This window comes from Helianthus annuus, chromosome 5 (assembly GCF_002127325.2).
Source record: "Helianthus annuus cultivar XRQ/B chromosome 5, HanXRQr2.0-SUNRISE, whole genome shotgun sequence".
In the NCBI taxonomy this organism is placed as follows: Eukaryota; Viridiplantae; Streptophyta; class Magnoliopsida; order Asterales; family Asteraceae; genus Helianthus; species Helianthus annuus.
Window position 1 is genome coordinate 13,243,831 of NC_035437.2, and position 20,515 is coordinate 13,264,345.

General features: G+C 37.3%; 1 protein-coding gene across 8 annotated transcripts; it reads right to left on the bottom strand.

Moving 5' to 3' along the window:
- Positions 1-1,311: 1,311 nt before the first annotated feature.
- Positions 1,312-18,578, bottom strand: LOC110940011 (long chain base biosynthesis protein 1). 8 transcript variants are annotated; one of them, XM_022181578.2, is made up of 16 exons: positions 18,494-18,550; positions 18,317-18,405; positions 18,137-18,212; positions 17,443-17,489; positions 16,627-16,883; positions 16,445-16,539; positions 16,285-16,376; positions 15,149-15,242; positions 15,003-15,075; positions 14,416-14,548; positions 14,132-14,306; positions 13,783-13,923; positions 4,049-4,144; positions 3,732-3,873; positions 1,721-1,848; positions 1,312-1,611 (listed from the first exon to the last, which is right to left on the bottom strand). In XM_022181578.2, the coding sequence occupies exons 5-16, from the start codon at positions 16,748-16,750 to the stop codon at positions 1,441-1,443; spliced, it is 1,464 nt and encodes a 487-aa protein (XP_022037270.1). In that variant the 5' UTR covers positions 16,751-16,883; positions 17,443-17,489; positions 18,137-18,212; positions 18,317-18,405; positions 18,494-18,550; the 3' UTR covers positions 1,312-1,440. The 8 variants fall into 8 exon arrangements, with proteins under 8 accessions (XP_022037270.1, XP_022037266.1, XP_022037268.1 ...); XM_022181574.2 differs by having other exon boundaries at positions 18,137-18,257; positions 18,337-18,405; positions 18,494-18,542; XM_022181576.1 differs by lacking the exon at positions 18,317-18,405 and having other exon boundaries at positions 18,137-18,257; positions 18,494-18,578.
- Positions 18,579-20,515: the final 1,937 nt, after the last annotated feature.

A 20,515-nucleotide genomic window follows, 5' to 3' on the forward strand; every position in this document is an offset into this window, starting at 1 on the left:
CAACAATGAAGGATCATAACCTAAAGCACGACACAGCACTTCAAAGTGCAAAACCCTAGCCATTCCTTTCGGATGTACTTGCCCAAAAGACACTCGATAATATTCAAGCAAATTTAGAACAAAAAACGAAAAAGGGTAACGAAGATTAGACCACTCAAAATGCCGACAATACAAAGCAATAAAACCAGGAATCGGTTTGTCAACGGAAGCATCGCAAGCAGGGGCGGTCGGATTAAACTGTTTATCGATACCATATTCAAGGCAAAACAGGTCTACCTCCTCTTGTGTCAACCGAGAAAATGACCTCGCTAAATCCTTAAGGGCACCCATGATCGGAAAAAGTAAAAGTGAAAACGGAGAAGAAAACTAACCTGAGGGAGGAAAAACTGTGAATGATTGAAGGGAAAATGATGAAGTTTTGTAATTGTAAAAATGAATATAAGAGTAAAGTAAGGGTATTAAAGATAAAAATAAAAATCTCTGCCAATCCGCCGCCTGACACATGTCCAATCAACTGTCAAATCGATTAAATTTCAAAATTCAAAAAAGTAACCGCCTCAAACCCTTCAAGCCTCCAAACAACGAACCCTTGAAGCCTTTAAAAGACATGCATAAAAGTCAGAAGTCTTTGAGCCTAATACCCCAAAAACCTCTGACTTGGGGGGCTGACGACGGGGGTAGCCCAAAGACAAATAAAACCATTAATATGCAAAGAGCTTAAAAGGTTGAAAGGTTCATCGGATGAAAAGCTGCATAATGAGTGAATCGAGGAACAGTAACTAGTCATGTCCACCAACTCATCTCACCAACTCACGCTCACCAACTCACAAAGTCAGAGCAGGTCTGTACAGGCACACCCTATTAACCAGGGGTCCAAAGCCTTGAACCCCAAAAGGGGAAACCCTCCATAAGCAAACAGGTCTCACTAGTATAGTCCATACCATTTCGAGAAGTGTCTTCCACTATAAGAAGACAGCTCAATAACACTTCAAGGACATTCCGAAAAGCAGAGAGATTCCTTAATCTCTTGTCATTTGAAGAGTTCTTGTCACTTCCAAATAACTCTTCATCAGATTCATCTCATTCATTCTATTTGCTTTCTTTTCTCGATCCGAGTCAATCTTGGAGAAAGAACTTCAAAGCAAATAACTCAAATATACTAGTGAACCTCCTTCCACGTTTTGCAAACGTGGAGGGACCCCGCGACCTGCGTTAGGCAAAATCAAACCTTTCAGCCCTTTTGCCTAACCAGTCCAGCTACCATCCTTGGTCCCGTGTTTGTTGCATCAACATTTACAAAACAAAGGCATATGAACAAAAACCAACTAGCATGTCAAGAAATCAAATAAAACATGGCTAAAAATATGAAGAAACAATTCTTTAAATTTTTCTTTCACACAATTTGTTCATGTATGAGGTGTTATACCGTAGCGAGTAGATTTAATCCGTGAATAATGAAGCGGCAACGCTCTTCAATGATTCACATACTTTCTGAAGATCAGATTCTGTGTGAGCAGCTGAGACGTATATCCTAATCCCGACAGGAAGATTGCATTTATCAACAAACGACCTTTTTGAAGTTGTTACAAAAACCGAGTGTTCCTTCAATACCTGCAATTGCAGCACATTCACAATGGGCGTATGAGTTGTACCATACAACAAAACAATGCATAACTGCATACGACTGTTAAGACTTTTAAATCAAAGGCTTAACACTTACCCGATCAGCAAGATCTTCAAGTACTTGAAGATCACTCTTCAATGACCCAGTGGAGTTTTTAAGTCGGAGGAATACAAGCGGTGACATTATATCATTTGCAAGTTCCAGGCCTTTTATTCCCAACAATCCTGCATTTATAAAAGCATAATAAATGGCTTCATATTATTAAGGTTTCATGAAACATCCATGAAAATAATGTGGACAGTATTAGTCAAAGAATGTAATAAAACACCATCATAGAAAGACAAACTAAAGGGTCTTAAGGCCACCTACCCATCTCAAGACGCGTTAGCAGGTATTGACGGGTTCAAATGGTTATTATTATTATTATTATTATTATTAATAACAATAACAATAACCTATGTAGCACGGGGACTCCATTTATGTGGCCAACTTGTCGGGGACGGAAACACCATGGGTACTCGTTGGGGACGTTTCCTAAACGTTTCCAATGTCGGGGACGTATCTGGTAGAAGTATCCAGCCCGTTTCCATTTATTTTTAGGGTTTTTACCCTTTCAAATTCCACAACCGGCCATTAAATAAATAGACCTATCATATTCGGCTTCTCTAATCTCTAATCTCTCAAGTCTCATCATCTCTAGTTCTCTATCGATTGCCGATCTCTCACTAGATGAACCGGAATTTGAAAATGATTTGATTATTGATATTAATTACCTTTGGAAGATGTAGTATTTTTGGAATTTGTTTAATGTATTTTTATTTTTTTATTGTCGTACCCGTATCTTGGAATTTTGAGTTTTGCCATTCCTCGTTCCCGTATCGTCCCCGTAACCCGATCCCGTACCCGTTCCAGTGCTACTTAGACAATAACAATAGAAATAGAAGTAAAAATAAAAATAATAATAATAATAATAAAAATAAAAATAATAATAATAATAATAATAATAATAATAATAACAATAACAATAATAATAATAATAATAACAATAACAATAACAATAATAATAATAACAATAATAATAATAAGGGGTATTGGATTTTAATAATCCCAAGTTTCATTAATTGACCGGTAATAATTCCAACTTCAAAAATTGCCTACAACAGTCCCAACTTGTAAGATTTTGGCCACCAATGATCCTTGTCTAACTGGGTTATAACCCAGTTAGTTTTTTTGAAGTTTTGAGCGACGGAGAAGGTCACTAGAGGTTGGAGATGACAAGCGGTGGTCTCCTTTGGTGGTTTCAGGGGTAAAGAAGGTCGTCGGAATAAGTTGCAGGTCACCGGAGTTGCGTAGATGGTGGAAATTTTAAACTTTTGAGAAGCGGAGAAGATTACAGGAGGTCGGAGATGATTGGTGGTGGTCTCGTTTGGTGGTTTCAGAGGTAAAACGGGTCGCCGGAATAAGTTGCAGATCACCAGCCCAACAAGGTTATAACCCAGTTAGACAAGGATCATTGGTGGCCAAAATCTTACAAGTTGGGACTGTTGTAGGCAATTTTTGAAGTTGGGATTATTATCGTCCAATTAGTGAAACTTGGGATTATTAAAATCCAATACCCCTAATAATAATAACAATAATATTAATAATATTATTAATAATAATAATAATAATAATAACAATAAGGCAAATTGGATTTTAATAATCCCATCTTCAAATGTCGCCACTGAAGTCCCACCTTTTAAACTTTTTTTCATCACTGGACCTCTGTTAAGTTTTTTTTTCTGAGTTTCAAACTAAACACCCAAATTGAAGCACCGTTTCGAGGTAATTTTTACATCAATCGGCCAGTATCCTCATTCTGATCAAAAGCCCTAAAACATCGGTTTGAAATTCAGAAAAAACTTAACGAAGTTAAGTTTTGTAAACGGATGTCCAGAGAGGAAAAAAAATTAAGGTGGGACTGCAGTGGCGATATTTGAAGGTGGGATTATTATTGGCCAACCACCTAAAGGTAGGATTTTTAAAATTCAATTTCCCTAATAATAATAATAATAATAATAATAATAATAAATAATAAAGAGTCATCTTGTAGGCCAAAATCTATCACCTGTACTTAATAATTTGGAATTATCTCGTAACTTGGTTATGAGTTGAGGGTTTTCCTCTATAACATCGATAGCAGCAATTGCAGCACTTGCCAAATATGGGGGAAGAGATGCAGAAAACACATAGCCTGAGCTGCTGAGGCGCTACAGAAACATAACACGTTAACATAAGACACAAAACAATGCTAAAATATGTTTGTAATTATCTTGTAACTTGTGGGTCCTTTCTTGAACTAAACCATCACGTATCAATATTGAAATAACAATTTTTCCTATTGGTGTTAAATGTCAGACATGTTATAGATGCAGGAGTGCTTACTTGGTGATCAACAACTCTGTGACTCCCGGTGCAAAACCCACCTTCTGAGGCCAATGCATGTCCCATAGCAGCAGTTATTATATCTATCTTATCAACCTACAACAGTAAGACCAACATCACCCTTCTACTCACTAAAAATCAAATATACATGTAAGAGGTATACATAGTTATTAAAGGCGCAAAGCGCACTCTAGGCGCATAGGCTCTAGGGCCTAGGCGATAGTCGCAAAAAAAGCGTGAGCCCGAGAAAAAGAATAGCGCACTTAAATAAAAAAAATAAAAAAGTTCATTAAGGGAATAAAGTACACAAAACCAAAACAATAATGTTCATACTAGCACTTAAAAAGTCTCAGATAACAAAATACTTAAAACCAAAATGTTCATAGCACTGAATAATTTTGATAATTCGAACTGAATATTTTGATAATTCGAACTGAAAAATGTGATAATAAACTGATATCATTTGTTTAAACTTAAAGCCCTATAAATACTGCAGAAAAAGTGGAAATTACCAATTAAAAAAATAAAAAGCATAAATCATTAATTACGCATGGGAAGAATTAAGCTGCGCTATTATTACCTGGGAACTATAAGCGCAGTAAATGCGAATCGCCCAGAAAAAGCGCCTAGGCGCCAAAAGCGCTCGCTTTTGATAACTCTGGAGGTATATGTATATGTGTGCAGACACACACACATGCATATATATATATATATATAGGACAAAGATCCGTTAGAAACCACCCTTTATTGCGAGAACCGCGAGAACCAGTGTGAACACAAACAGTAATACCTAAAAAATCTAAAAAACACCCAAAAATTTTTTTTTTTTATTTTTTTACTGTTTTTTGTGTAAAATTCGCTATATTTAGTTTACAATAAAAAAATTCAAAAAAAAAAAAAAAATCCGAGTCACAGTTATTCATGCACATGTGCATTTGTATCATTTCTTTGACAAATTCCGTAATTCATTACAATTATTAGACAATTGCACTTTCATTTGCACTACCACGTGTAATACACTACTTTTTACGTTAACAATATTAGAAATGCACATGTGCATCTATATGTATCAACATGAAATAAGGTGTTTTGGTACACTAATTTCTCTTTCATCAATCATTTCATCCATAATACACAAACATGCACATGTGCATTTTTGTCATTTCTTTGACAAATTCCGTAATTCATTACAACTATTAGACAATTGCACTTTCATTTACACTATCATGTGTAATACAATACTTTTTACATTACCAATATTAGAAATGCACATGTGCATCTATATGTATCAACATGAAATAAGGTGTTTTGAACACTACTTTGAATACACTTTCCCTTTCATCTATCATACCATCCATAATACACTACCATTACCTCCTACCATCCATAATACAATACCATTACCTCTTACCATCCATAATACAATACCATTACCAATATTTTCACTTTATTACATGTATGTAAAGACCATTTATACCATCCAATCAACATATTAAATCATAAATTGACAACTATAACCAAACCATCAACCACTAGATATAACTAATCAAAAAACATGTATATGGGCCTACTTCTCCATTCAAAATCACAAACTTTTTGTACCAAAACATGTTATATCATGGTTATACCTAATGATGCACATGTGCATTTTTAATATTGGTAATGTAAAAAGTAGTGTATTACGAATGGTATTAAAACCATATAAAGAAGCAACAAGTTTAGGCTTACCTTGGTTGTAACTTGTGCTTGGGGTGTTTTTCAAAAAAAAAACTAGAACTTTCCTTTTTAACCCTAAAGTTTTAATCTTTAACAATTTAAGTTTAAAGTTTAATCTTTGTTTCCTTTTTACCCCTAAAGTTTTAATCTTTGACAATTTAAGTTTAAAGTTTTAAACTTTAGGCTTACCTTGGTTGTAACTTGTGCTTGGGGTGTTTTTCAAAAAAAAAACTAGAACTTTCCTTTTTAACCCTAAAGTTTTAATCTTTAACAATTTAAGTTTAAAGTTTAATTTTTGTTTCCTTTTACCCCTAAAGTTTTAATCTTTGACAATTTAAGTTTAAGGTTTTAAACTTTATAAATAAGCAAGTTGAATATGCATACATGTGTTGTAACATGTGCTTAGTGAGTTTTTCAAAAAAAAAAAAATTAGAACTTTCCTTTTTAACCCTAAAGTATTAATCTTTAACAATTTAAGTTTAAAGTTTAATCTTTGTTTCCTTTTTAACCTTAAAGTTTTAATCTTTGACAATTTAAGTTTAAAGTTTTAATCTTTGGTAATTTAACTCTTTTGATTAATTTGGTTTTTTACTTCTAATTCAAAAGTTTCTATCTTATACAGTTTAACCCGTTTGATTAATTTGATTTTTCACTTCTAATTCAAAAGTTTCCATCTTTTGCAATTTAACCACTTTGATTTTTTTACTTATGTGTGGTAATCTTGGCTTTGGTGGGTTTTTTCAAACAAAAAATGGTTATGCATATTGTTGTTTAAACCTTGGCTTTTGGGGGTTTTTCAAAAAAATTAATTTTTTTACTTTTCACCCGAAAGTATTTCATGAATTACTTTTAACCCAAAACTATTTTTTTTTACTTTTAACACAAAACTTTTTATCTTTTGCAATCTATACTCACAACTTTTTTTTTACTTTCAGCTTTGGTCCTTTATAGTTTTTGTTTTTCGCAAATTTTTCGCTTTATGCTTCGTTCTAAATTTTGTGACTTAACACACCGGAACGTGCATCTTTGGTTTAACGTTTTTACGTTTCGTTCATGTAAATGGTAATGGTATGAAAACCGAACTTGTATTGATTGAATGTGTAATTACAAATGAAGAGGATCCCTCTATTTATAGGGGAAGGAGGGATCAACAAGTAAATAACTATTTACATAAGGGTATACCTAGAATTGCATGTAGGGACCTCTAGTTAACAACTAGGCCCTTTAACTATTTACAACTAACACTCCTCCTCAAGTTGGAGCATAGATGTTAATCATGCCCAACTTGTTACATATGAAATCTATTTGTGCCTTTCGGAGTGGTTTTGTGAAGATATCTGCTAGTTGGAATTCCGTCTTAACATGGATTGGCTGAATTGATGGAGGATCCTTTTGAGTTCCGACTATCCGATCTCTGATTAGGTGACAATCAACCTCAATGTGTTTAGTTCTCTCATGGAATACTTGATTTTTGGCTATATGTATAGCTGATTGATTATCAGAGTATAATCGCATCAAGTCTTCAGAGATAACCCCAAGTTCTTTGAGAAGACGACGAACCCATATCATCTCTGATGTAACATCTGCCATAGCTCTGTACTCTGATTCGGCACTTGATCTAGATACGGTGTGTTGTTTCTTACTCTTCCAGGAAACAAGATTTCCTCCAACGAAAACACAGTACCCAGTGGTGGATCGACGGGAAATAGGACAGCCTGCCCAATCTGCGTCTGAGAATCCAGATATACGTCCATCTCCATCTTCTGTGAAAGCACCTACACGACAATGACCCTGATCGGAATATAAGATCCCTAGGCCTGGTGTGCTCTTGAGATATCTTAAGACACGGAGAGCAGCATCCCAGTGTCCTGTGTATGGAGTGGCCATGAATTGACTTAGGACACTAACGACAAAGGAGATATCTGGTCGGGTGACAGTTAAGTAGTTAAGTTTTCCGACCAATCGTCTGTATCGCTCAGGATCTTTCATTGGACTTCCGTCCTCTGGAATGAGCTTCCTCGTAGGAAGCATAGGACTATCAACCGGTTTGCAACCCAATAAGCCACACTCAGTTAACATATCAAGGACATACTTCCGCTGAGAAAGGAGTATTCCTTGTGGGGAACGAGATACTTCTATGCCAAGTAAGTACCGAAGTCGACCTAAGTCGCTAATCTAAAACTGAGACTGAAGGAACTGTTTGAGCTTGGTAATCCCATCTTCATCATCCCCTGTAATTATGATATCGTCCACATAAACAACTAGAATGATCCTTTGGCCCTGATGATGTCTAAAGAATACAGAGTGATCATATGCACTACGAACCATCTCAAACTCTCCCAAAACACTAGAGAAACGACCAAACCATGCCCTTGGAGACTGTTTAAGGCCATATAGGGAACGACGTAGTCTGCATACCTTTGAGGCCTCCTCCTCAACAATGAACCCAGGTGGCTGCTCCATATAAACCTCCTCCTCAAGAATACCATTGAGAAAGGCGTTCTTGACATCTAGCTGGTGGAGCGGCCAATGATGAATGGCAGCAAGAGCAATACAAATACGCACAGAGGGCATCTTGGCAACCGGGGAGAAAGTCTCGTCATAATCAATACCATAAGCTTGAGAATAACCTTTAGCTACCAGACGAGCTTTCAGACGATGTAGCGAACCATCAGGGTTAAGTTTTACTGTGAAAACCCAACGACAACCAACAACACGCTTACCAGGAGGAAGTGGTTCAAGATCCCAAGTCTGATTGGCCCGTAAGGCCCCAATCTCGTCTTCCATGGCTTGACGCCATCCTGGGTGAGCCAGAGCTGTCATCACATTCTTGGGAATCGGGTAGGAATCCAGGGAAGTGGTAAAGGCATGAGACTCAGTAGAGAGATGAGCGTAGGCAACGTAATCCTGAATGGGATAACGAGTGGAGCGTCTGGGTTCCTTGCGGAAGGCAATAGGTATATCAGGATATGGGGCACCTGGAGGGTCATAAGCAGAAGTATCCGAAGGGATATCCGAGGTAGTATGGGTAGGAACTGGTAAGGGTGTATCTGGTTCAGTCATGGCAGGTTGAACGGATGTACCAGAGGTATGGGTAGGTTGGGGATCAACGGTTGCTGACGTGTGATCCTTTCCTCGCCGAGCATATGTAAAGAGTAATGGCGGGGGATCGTTTGGTAGGTTCTCAGCAGTAGGACCCTGGGTTGTGGTGTCTGAGACCTGAGGGACAGATGGAACAGGAGTTACAGGAAAGGTGGGGATGATGTGAGACTCAGGTATATCAGGATCGGGAAACAGATCAGAAACTGGAATGGAAGATTCTGGAAAGAAAAGACGCAATGGATCAAAAGTGACGTCAGCACTGGTAAAGTATCGGCGAAGGGAAGGACTATAACATCGATAACCTTTCTGGACACGCGAGTAACCAACAAAGACACAATGAATGGCTCGAGGGTCGATTTTAGGGACTCCGGGACGATGATCATGGACATAAGCTACACATCCAAAAATTTGTGGCTCAAGAGGAAACGGAGTTCCTCTAGGAAATAGAACCGAGAACGGGGTTTGACCACGAAGAACGGATGATGGCATACGATTAATCAGATAAGCCGCAGTAAGAACGGCATCACCCCAAAAGTGACGAGGAACATGAGAATGAATCATGAGTGTGCGAGTAACATCCAACAGATGGCGGTTCTTGCGTTCAGCAACACCATTCTGTTGGGATGTATATGCGCAAGAAGTCTCGTGAATAATACCTTGTGATTTGAGATATGTAGAGAAATCGGTGGACAAATATTCTTTAGCATTATCGGTGCGTAAGGTTTGAATGGATGTTTTGAACTGGGTCTTGACATATGCATGGAATTCACGAAAGATCGAGTTGATTTCACTACGGGATTTCAATAGGTAAACCCATGTGGCACGAGAATAATCATCAATGAAAATAACAAAGTATTGAAAGCCCAATGTAGTCTTAACTGGACATGGACCCCATACATCTGAATGGACAAGTTCAAATATGGAAATGGTTCGGCTTGACACTTTTGGGGGATAAGGACGTCGAGTATGTTTACCGAGCTGACATGACTCACAATGGAAGTTATCGGGAATAGAGATGCCAGGTCTCATTTGTCGTAGGACGGCTGCTGAGGGATGGCCTAACCGACAATGAGTTTCAAAGATACTAAACTCACAGATGTTTGCTTTGGGATGCGACAATGAAGACATTCGATAGAGACCTTCTGATTCGAGGCCGGTACCAATTACTCGGTTAGTACCTAGTTCATTAAAGGTACAATGAGTAGGATAAAAGGTAACGGAACAATTATTTCGTTTAGTAATCTGACTGACAGATAAAAGACTGGCCGGGAAGTTAGGAACAAGAAGAACAGAAGACAGGTTTAGGCTATCTGGGTTCTGAATGGATCCAATGCCGCGTACGGGGCATGAGGAACCATCTGCAAGTTGAACTGGTGAGCAAAAGGTATTATGAAGGCTAGTGAGAATTTCTTGATTCGCAGTCATGTGATGAGTAGCTCCAGAATCAATAATCCAGGATAAGTCAAAGCCAGAAAACGTACCTGATTGTACTGAGTTGGTTTGAGGACTCGATGACCAAAAAGCAAGGAACCGTTGAAGCAAATCATACTCCTCCTTGGTGCATGAAATGGTGTGATTTCGTTCGTCACCCATTTGAAAAGATGTTCAAGCGGAAAACTGAGATGAAATCCGAATACGCGAACCTAGGCAGAAAACGAAAGTTGCTCAGATCGGAAAACCGATTTCACGGAAATGATCAAAACTAAATTCCGACGAAGCTGAAAAATACAGTATCGGATGAACAGTAACGGATGAACAGTACTGCGATGAACAGTAACTCCGGGACAGGTTTGGGACTGGTGGTTTTGAGGAGGTGAGATCTGAAACTTGGCTGATCAGATCTGGAACAGGTTTGGGACTGGTGAACAGTAACCTCGAAAAATCTGAACTGGAATACGAACACGCTAAACGAGACAGAAACGAAAAAGTTCTCGGATCGAAAAATTAACCTGACAGGATGGACGGGGAGGTAATTCCGATCAGACTGGCAAAAAACGGCGGCCGGAGAGATGGCGACGCGCCGTCACGCGCGGCGCGTGGATGAGGGCGGCGGAAGGGGCGGCGGCGCGTGGGGGCGCGTGGGGGCGCGTGGAGCGGCGGACGGCGGCGATTTTTTGGGGGTTTTGTAGATCGGGCAATTGCGAACACGATGGTGGTGGTGGTGTATGTTAACTCGCCGGAAAAAGGAACGGATCTGAAAAAGTAGGTGACGGGTTGTGGTGGTTTTGGGTGTTTGAACAGATCTGGAACGGGTTTTTAGGAGTAGGAAGGTAATACCCAACTGGTGGTGACCGGAAATTTGGCCGGAAATGGTCACCCGAAAGACACTCGTGAGCTAAGAAACCTTTAGCTCTGATACCATGTAAATGGTAATGGTATGAAAACCGAACTTGTATTGATTGAATGTGTAATTACAAATGAAGAGGATCCCTCTATTTATAGGGGAAGGAGGGATCAACAAGTAAATAACTATTTACATAAGGGTATACCTAGAATTGCATGTAGGGACCTCTAGTTAACAACTAGGCCCTTTAACTATTTACAACTAACAGTTCAAAATTTTACGAGTTAACACGACGCAACGTGCGTGTGTGGGTGAATGTTTTTACATCGTCTATTTTTTCCCGTTTGACAGGTTCAACATAACGTGCGCGTCTTAAATCGACTTAGTTATAACTAAAGGATCCTCGCCGCATTGCGGCGGGTCGTAAATCTAGTTGTAAATTAAAGTGCAATTGTCTACTCCTGATAACGTATTACCGAATTTGTCGAAGTAATGATACATATGCACATGTGCATAGATAACTGTTACTCGAAAAAAAAAACGTTTTTTTTTTCTGGGGGGAACAAAATATAGCGATTTTTTAGGAAAAATATTAAAAATAAAAAATTTTTGAGTGCTTTTTTGATTTTTTTTTTAGATTTTATTTTGTGTTCACATTGGTTCTCGCGTTCTCGCAATAAGGGTGGTTCTCACATGAACCTTACCCTATATATATATATGTATATACATATATAAGGTTCATTGGGGAACACTTAAAAAGTGGGGAACAGCGGGGAACCGGCTCAAACGAACTCCGATTGGACTCATTCCAGCGGTGTTGGAACCGTCTCGTCGAACCCTAACTAAGATCTCTTAACCCTAAACTCTAAATCCTAACTCCTAAACTCTAAACCCTAAAGCTAAAAAATAAGGCTAAAATCTAAGCTAAATCGTAAAATCTAAACTATAAACCCTAAAAACTAAACCCTAAAGGCTAAACCTAAAGCTAAATCCTATAGCTAAACCCTAAAGCTAAACCCTAAACCCTAAAGCTAAACTCTAAACCCTAAAGCTAAACCTTAAAGCTAAACCCTAAGGCTAAACCCTAAAGCTAAACCCTAAAAGCCAAACCTAATATATTTAGGGTTTAAGGGTTATGATTTAGGGTTTAGGGTTAAAAGATCCTAGTTAGGGTTCGACAAGACGGTTCCAACGCCGCTGGAATGAGTCCGATCGGAGTTCGTTTGAGTCGGTTCCCCACTGTTCCCCACTTTTTTAGTGTTCCCCAATGAACCTCACACTACATATGTATATATATATAGGGTAAGGTTCATGCGAGAACCACCTTTATTGCGAGAACCGCGAGAACCAATGTGAACACAAGCTAAAATAGCTAAAAAAACCTAAAAAAAAACCTAAAAAAAAACCTAACCCCCACCCCCCCACCCCCCAAAAACCTAAACCCCCCACCCCCCCCCCCCAAAAAAAAAAACCTAACCCCCCCCCCCCAAAAAAAACCTAACCCCCCCAAGCTAAATGCTAAAAACTAAAACCCTCAAAAAACCTAAAAAAAACCTAACCCCCACCCCCCCACCCCCCAAAAACCTAAACCCCCCACCCCCCCCCCCCAAAAAAAAACCTAACCCCCCCCCCCCAAGCTAAATGCTAAAAACTAAAACCCTCAAAAAACCTAAAAAAAACCTAACCCCCCCACCCCCCCCCCCCAAAAACCTAAACCCCCCTCCCCCACCACCCAAAAACCTAAACCCCCCCGCCCCCCCACCCCCCCCCCCAAGCTAAAATGCTAAAAACTAAACCCCCAAAAAACCTAAAAAATCTAAAAAAATCAAAAAAAAATCTAAAAATTTTTTTTTATTTTTTTACTATTTTTTATGTTCAAATCGCTACTTTTTGTAGCCAAAAAAAAAATTTTTTTTTTTTAAAAAAAAAAAAATTTTTTAAAAAAAAAATTTTTTTTTTTTTTTGGATACTAAAAGTAGCGATTTTTATATAAAAAATAGTAAAAATATAAAAAAAAATTTTTGGGTGTTTTTTAGATTTTTTTAGCTATTACTGTTTGTGTTCACACTGGTTCTCGCGGTTCTCGCAATAAAGGGTGGTTCCTAACGGATCTTTGTCCTATATATATATATGTATATATATATATATATGTATATATATATATATATGTATATATATATAAGTAGGGGATGGATATAATGAGAACCACTCCGAGTTGGAAGAACTTTGAGAACTCCTTTAAAAGAAAGTTTATTTTTTTAATTTTTTCGCAAAAAAAAAAAAATTAAAATTATGCAAGTTTTTCAAAAAAAAAACGTATACAAAAATTTACTATAGCGTAACAACAATTTACATGAGTGTAACTCGCAAGAAAGGGTGACGTCATATGTTTTTGTAACTTTTTACGGCAGTGTAAGCAATCCAAAACCCTACATAAATGAACGCTAGGCTTTTATTTTGAAAAAGTTACATGATTTACAAAAAATGCGAAATTTTTTTTAAAAAAAAAAAAAAACTTTTTTTCAAGGAGTTCTCAAGTTCTTGCAACTCGGGGTGGTTCTCATCTGATCCTCATCCTATATGTGTATATATATATATATTATATACATAAAGAGAGAGAGAGGGAGTGTACCGGAACATCGTAGTGTTCAGTTAGACCTCTACCAGATTTGCCAAGCACACCGAAAGAGTTGCTTTCATCTAACAAAACACGAAACTTGTACTTCTCCTTCAGTTGGATAATCTCATCAAGTGGAGCAATTTGACCAGAATTCTGAACATTTTGATACCATATATTAAACATCATAATGAGTCAAGCACACTAAGCCTGTACGGGTAGCCTGTTTCTTCTGATTGTAACCTTCTAGAAAATGCGTGTTTATATGTAATGTTCACTTTTAGTTTGATATGAGCCAAGTGCTCAACTTAATCAGAAGTGAGTTCAAGAAAAAAGAATTATAAGCATAATTGACTAGAAATACCTGGTATACCGCTTCAACAACAATGTAGCGTCTCAGTTTCTTAGCTCGCTTGTTGTCTTGAGTTACTTTGACAAGCGTACTTTGTAAAGATTGCATGTCGTTGTGCTTAAAGTATACAATTGTGCTTCTTGACAAGTATAAGCCATTCTGTATCCCCCAGTGCACACCTTCATCTCTAAAATAACAAAGTTGGACTTGTAAAAGTGACCTTATTACACGTACAGCTTCGCAATCAAGTCCATCTTATATATTTGATTTTAAAATAGCAAAACAACAAGACTTACACAACAATGATATCTCCTTTCTTACAAAATGCTGGAATTGCGCTAAACATAGTTGAGAGTCCGTAAGAATAGAGTATGGAATCAGGAGTTCCCAAAAACTCCGCTATTCTCGTTTCACAGTCAAGGTGAACATCTAAATAAAATAATAAAAAGATACAGTTAAAAGAGCTATAGTAGCTTTCTAAAACATTAAAGTACTTGAAACCATAGTTGTTAATAGCGAATAGCGGACAAGCTACCTATACACTACGTAGCAATAGCGATGAAATAGCGGGCGCTAATTTATGTTTAGCAATGCACTAGAAGAAAATCTTAGAAATAATTTACTTGTATATTTTATCGTTTTTATATGTATATTATAAAAAATCAAAAATCCCGCAATTTTATAGGTAAATGTTATTGCTATCTATATTTAAAAAAAAAACCTATAATCCCGCTATTTTCACGCTATGGAGGTGCCAAAATCAGATTGCGACCTATTGCCACGTCGCCACGCTAAACGCTATAGCGGGCGCTATGCTCACTATTAACAACAGTGCTTGAAAATAAGTTCAATAAGATTATTTGCATCACCAATAGGTTTATACCAATGGTTCCGTAAAATTGACGGGGACCACAAGAACCAACACCATATTTCTCTAGAGAGGAAGTACATGAATCCTGCCATTTTGAATTTATATAATTAAAACTATATGTAAGCAGTTGAAGTAAATTATTAGGGTAGGTTACTCACAAGTAACTTCTCGTGACCCATTAAGCCTAGGTAATTTGCTGAAGCAAAGTTAACCACTTCTTTGCCGTTGATTATTGTATGAGTTCCTGCAGCACTGTAAGTAATGCAGTAGTTAAAGTATATTGTGCAGATGTTTCATGAATGTTACGCTTGGAATATCACATAGTTACATGACCACCTTAAGGTCATTTAATATTTTCATTTTTGTGTGAATGCTTGTGTACTTGCGTTTTTAAGAAAATGAACAACGGAGGTAAATTGTGTGAACAATCAGCATCAAAGTCAAGCCTATCATGTTCTTATTAATATAGAATAATATAAATTTCCAACACTTTAAAAATTTGTGGTATTATCAACAATCCTAATAAAGTTAATGATCAAAGTATCATAACCATAATAAATTATAAATATGAACATAGATTGACACAAAAAGCAAAAGGGTATCTTTTGTTTTAGTATTGTGGCTCTACAATTAAAAGGTGGTTGTGTAGATAGACATATATGAATAGCAGTACATATATACAGTCTTGGAAAAATCGGGATTAATCGGCGACTAGTTGCTAGTCAGTCGACCACTGATTAATTTTTAGGTAATCGGTGAATTTAATCGCTAGCCGGCCCTAGTCGGCCGGAAATCGACGATTCTGACAGATTCCGGCCAAAACCTATAAATCCGGCGATTAATCTTGTATACTTAAAAAAATGGGTCGAGGAGGGGTTAAAACATGTCTACTTAAAAAGTTACATATAAAAATGTGCGCATATATATAAAAAACTGAACTTTAACTAATAAAATCCCGATTAATCGCTAGTTGGTACCCCAGCGGTTGACTAGCGCCTAGCAATTCTTACAACCATTCATATATATGTGTGTGTACAATAGGGGTTGTGTATAGTTATATATGTATGCAGGGGCAAAGTATAGAAGGGGCGGGAGGGGGCGTCCGAGCCCCCGACCTTTTCGTTCAGTAGTGTTATATATGTAGTTTTCGTATAGAAATTTTTGGGTATATACGTTTTCGACCCCCCTGTCACTCGGGTCAAGCTTCGCCACTGTATGTATGTACATAAAGGTGGGCGTGTGTACACATTATGTGTATGTATATGTCTATATGTGTGTTTAGAGAGAGAGAGACCTTAACAGTACTGGAACTTCCTTTTTCATCTCTTCGGTTACAGTTGGTATAAGAGACTCGGGCACCCATTCATCACATAGTTCATCAATCTCCTACAAACATCATACAACAAATTAAAAATTCAAAATAAGACATCAAGTTAGAAAAAAAAAAGTCAAACCTTCGTCGTTAAAGGGCGTTTAGGTGGCTTGTAACTCTTCTGCGATAGTAAGAATATGATAACTACTAACAGTAGACCTTCTACAAACAGATGGCCTATAAGTCAACATTGAAAAAAAAGTCAACCTCCGTATCATAAGTATATTAGTACCGATTAACAAAGACCTCTGTTAAAGAACATACCTCCAATGGGCACCCCGAAAACAACAGCCCGAGCAAACGGTACATCATATGCAAATGTGATCAATTCAGATGCATTCTTCATCAAACCCGTGAAAGCACTCGGAACATAGTTTGCTAAATCCATCTTGCTATTACTTTACACGACTAATATCGCACGCACACAAGGCGTCTCCTTTTTAGTGCATTACACCTCAAAAATCTCAATCCCTCCCAGTACCAGTCGACAAGTTTATATATTTGCAAAGGATGGCGTCAAGCTATGAGCAAAAGGATACCGCATATACAAGCAATAAGGTTACTATGTAGATTAGACCTGGCAAACGGGTCGGGTCGGGTCATGGGTCAAAACGGGTTCGGGTCAAAACGGGTCAATTATACAAAAGGGTTGCTTTGGTTCGGGTCGAAACGGGTTCGGGTCAGAACGGGTCCGGGTCAGAACGGGTTTCGGGTCGGGTCGGGTCCGGGTCAGAACGGGTTTCGGGTCGGGTCGGGTCAGTTTTTTTTTTTTTTTTTTTTTTTTTGGACACTCGGGTCGGGTCCGGATCAAACAAGTTGAATTATAATAATTTTATTACTTATAGCAAATAAATATCACTCCATATGTCTTGGTTACTTGTATGGTAACATCAATGCATTATTCAGTAGACAAAGATATTGACCCGATCATTTACTTTGCATAATGCATTATGCAGTAGACAAAGATAACTAAATAACTTCAGTGCATATTCATATGCATTATGCAGCCTATTAATTGGATGCAAAGATATTGGGGCAGTAAACAAGTTTAAAAGTTGAAAAAAAAAAAAAAACACTAACCTGCTGCAGAACAATGAGTATCTTCAAATCATTCACAAAGATTGAATCTTTTCACAAACAAAATAATAATCAAATAAGTCTTAAAATCTTATCAACCGAGATAAACATAAGCGTTTATAAACCATCTCTATAGCATCTTAAAGCATATTATTCTCAGTATCATCCAAAATCAAAACAAATCTCACAATACAATTCGAAGCAAAACACACATAAACCTAAATCGCCTCATTTCACATCCGCTATTCCAATCAACAACTCTATTCAAATCATACTGTTTTTAAAAACATTCAAAATCAAACAAATCTTACAGTATATAATCAACCGAGATTAACATAAACGTTTTTAAACTATCTACCCTGCTCATCCCAACTTCATACAATAAAATTGCCCATAAAAATTTGGTGTTCCTAGAAAACATCAAACAACAGTAAAAAAGATCAAATCTGACCCAGCATATGCATTTACCAGTATACTGAACTACTTTTCTAAATAAATATACCAAATCTAGCATCATATATTCTTCTTCAGGAGGTTGTACTTGTGTTCAACTTGTAAATTTAAATTAAACAATAACACAAAATCTACATCAAGAGAAGGTTTTGAATCACCCAAAGACTTCTAGACAACAAATTGCAAATCAAACCAAAACATTGCTGAAAACTGGTTACAAAGAGATTATAAACTCAAAGATTACCTGCAACTTTCGCCAGAAGGTGAAATTTCTTCTTAATCGAACTGTTTTGAAGTGATTGGCGATGAAAATCAAAGATCTGATGGGTGTGACGGCGAAAGAACCTAAATCAGCTGGTGTGGGTCTGTGGTATAACAACCAACCAACACATGATTTGGATCTAAAAACAGCGGTAGTAAATACCTATAACGTAAAGTATCTACCGTTCTGTAAACACCGTTCGATTCCGATACTCTAGTGGCCAGTTAATCACAGACAGTAACAGATTTTATCTATATGGAGGTTGTGAATCAAATTACAGAAAATAAAAAATAAGAACAGATCTGAACCCGTATTGAGACGTGGAAGAAATGATCTTACCGGAGTTCGCTGGTTCTGTATGTGTAGAGCAGGAATTAGGGCCAAACAGCAACCAGGAAAGCTGGAGAAGATATGAGATTATTACGGTGGGCTTTCTTAGGTCTTAGGATAAGTTTTGGGCTTTTCTTATGGGCTAGTTATTCTATTCTAACTAACCTTGGTTGGACTCTTTAATTGAGTGACCCAAAACTTCTTAAATATAAAGAAAAATAATTCTTAAGTTTAATAAATCATTATATTTATAAATCTTAGAAACATTTAACAATGAACCTTATAACATAATTTAAATTGGAAGAAAAAAAGAGAAAGTTTTGTGTGCCAACACCATCATCATTCGTGTCCCAAGAAACACCATAGCCAAGATGACTAATGAAACGTCTATTATATCTCCAATCCGGTCAGGGACGGAGCTAGTGTATTAGAAGGGGTAGCACGGGCTAGCCCTCAATCCTGTCTACTACCGTTTTCGTAGTGTAAAAATAATAATAAAAAATCCAGTTTTATATTAAAGGATACCTCTGATCCCAGGGCCGTCTCTGAAAATCTTCAAAAATTTGTGGGCCCTGTGCGAAGATACAATACGGGCCCCTAAAATATAAACTTTAGAAAATACATAAATATATTTAAAAATACACAGAGTTGAAAGAAAAAAAACAAAATAAGACTCTTTTCATAAAAAAATGAAACACACAACTAATGTCATTTGCATTTAATGTAACACAAAATTAGACAATTAATGCATAGGTAGGGCTGTAAACGAACCGAACGAACACGAACAAGGCCTTGTTCGTGTTCGTTCGTTAAGGAATAAATGTGTTCACGAACGGTTCATGAACACTTACCGAACGAAATTTTATGTTCGTGTTCGTTCATTAAGGAAATGAGCGTGTTCGCGAACGGTTCACGAACACAAACGAACACAAATAAATTTGGCGAACGCGACGAGGGATAAAGATAGATGGCCCAGAGAGTAGCACTCGAACTTGAATCCCTTATTGTGGAACGGAGATCGATTGTATTCACCGATGTAAATAATGAGAAATGAAATGGAAATGATGCATAAACAAGGTAAAAGTGAGTTTCCTTGTTTCATTGTTAGGGTAATAAAATAAATAAATGTTTCATAATATAAAAAGTACAAATAAAATATAAGAAATTACAAAGATCTTCAATTAAAACACAAACATACGAACATAAACGAACGTAAATTAACGAATGTTCACGGACACGTTCACGAACACCTTACCGAACGTTCACGAACACAATCGAACGAACGAGACCTCTGTTCATGTTCGTTCATTTAACTAATCGAACGAAATTTCTTGTTCATGTTCGTTCGTTTATTAAATGAACGAACATAAACGAACTTCCCGCCGAACGGTTCACAAACTGTTCGCTGAACGTTCAGTTCGTTTACAGCCCTATGCATAGGTAACAAACATTAAGAAAAAAAATCAACTAAAATTGAAGGAATCAAGAGTAGAACCCAAGGTCTTCTAGCTAATAAAGTGACATGGGAACCACCAGACCATGTGTCTTATCATATAATTTTCCAATTCAATACTTTATATTCTAAGATTTATAGTATAACTTTATTAAAAAAAAAAAAAATTTCGGGCCTCCGGAGGGTTTGGGCCCTGAGCCGTCGCTCACCCCGCACACCCTCCGGGCCGGCCCTGTCTGATCCCAAAAAAAAATTAGGATGCCCCTGAATTCTTAGGCTAGCTCCGCCACTAATCCAGACACCCTCCAGTCCTCAACATGGTCTGTTGGCCTTTTATTACCCGTTCGTAGCCTCATTACAATTACTTAGAGGTAATAGAGAGTTAACACTAAGATTAATGTACTTTTTTCGATAACATTTTTTTTTTGCTCTTGTAACCTTTACTCTCTTTTTTTCAACAATACATTACTTTGATTGCTTTTAAGCATTATGTGTGTGTATAGTTCCATTAAACCGACTCAATCACTACTCACTAGAAACCGGCTGAACTAAACCATGAAATGGTATGGTTCCCAGCC

Excerpts from the sequence above, each read along its gene's own strand:
- LOC110940011 (XM_022181576.1), bottom strand. The coding sequence starts at position 16,750 with ATGGATTTAGCAAACTATGTTCCGAGTGCTTTCACGGGTTTGATGAAG. Across the intron at positions 16,377-16,444 it reads AACGCCCTTTAACGACGAAG|GAGATTGATGAACTATGTGA; the intron begins GTTTGACTTTTT and ends TGATGTTTGTAG. Across the intron at positions 13,924-14,131 it reads TTGTTGAAGCGGTATACCAG|AATTCTGGTCAAATTGCTCC; the intron begins GTATTTCTAGTC and ends CAAAATGTTCAG.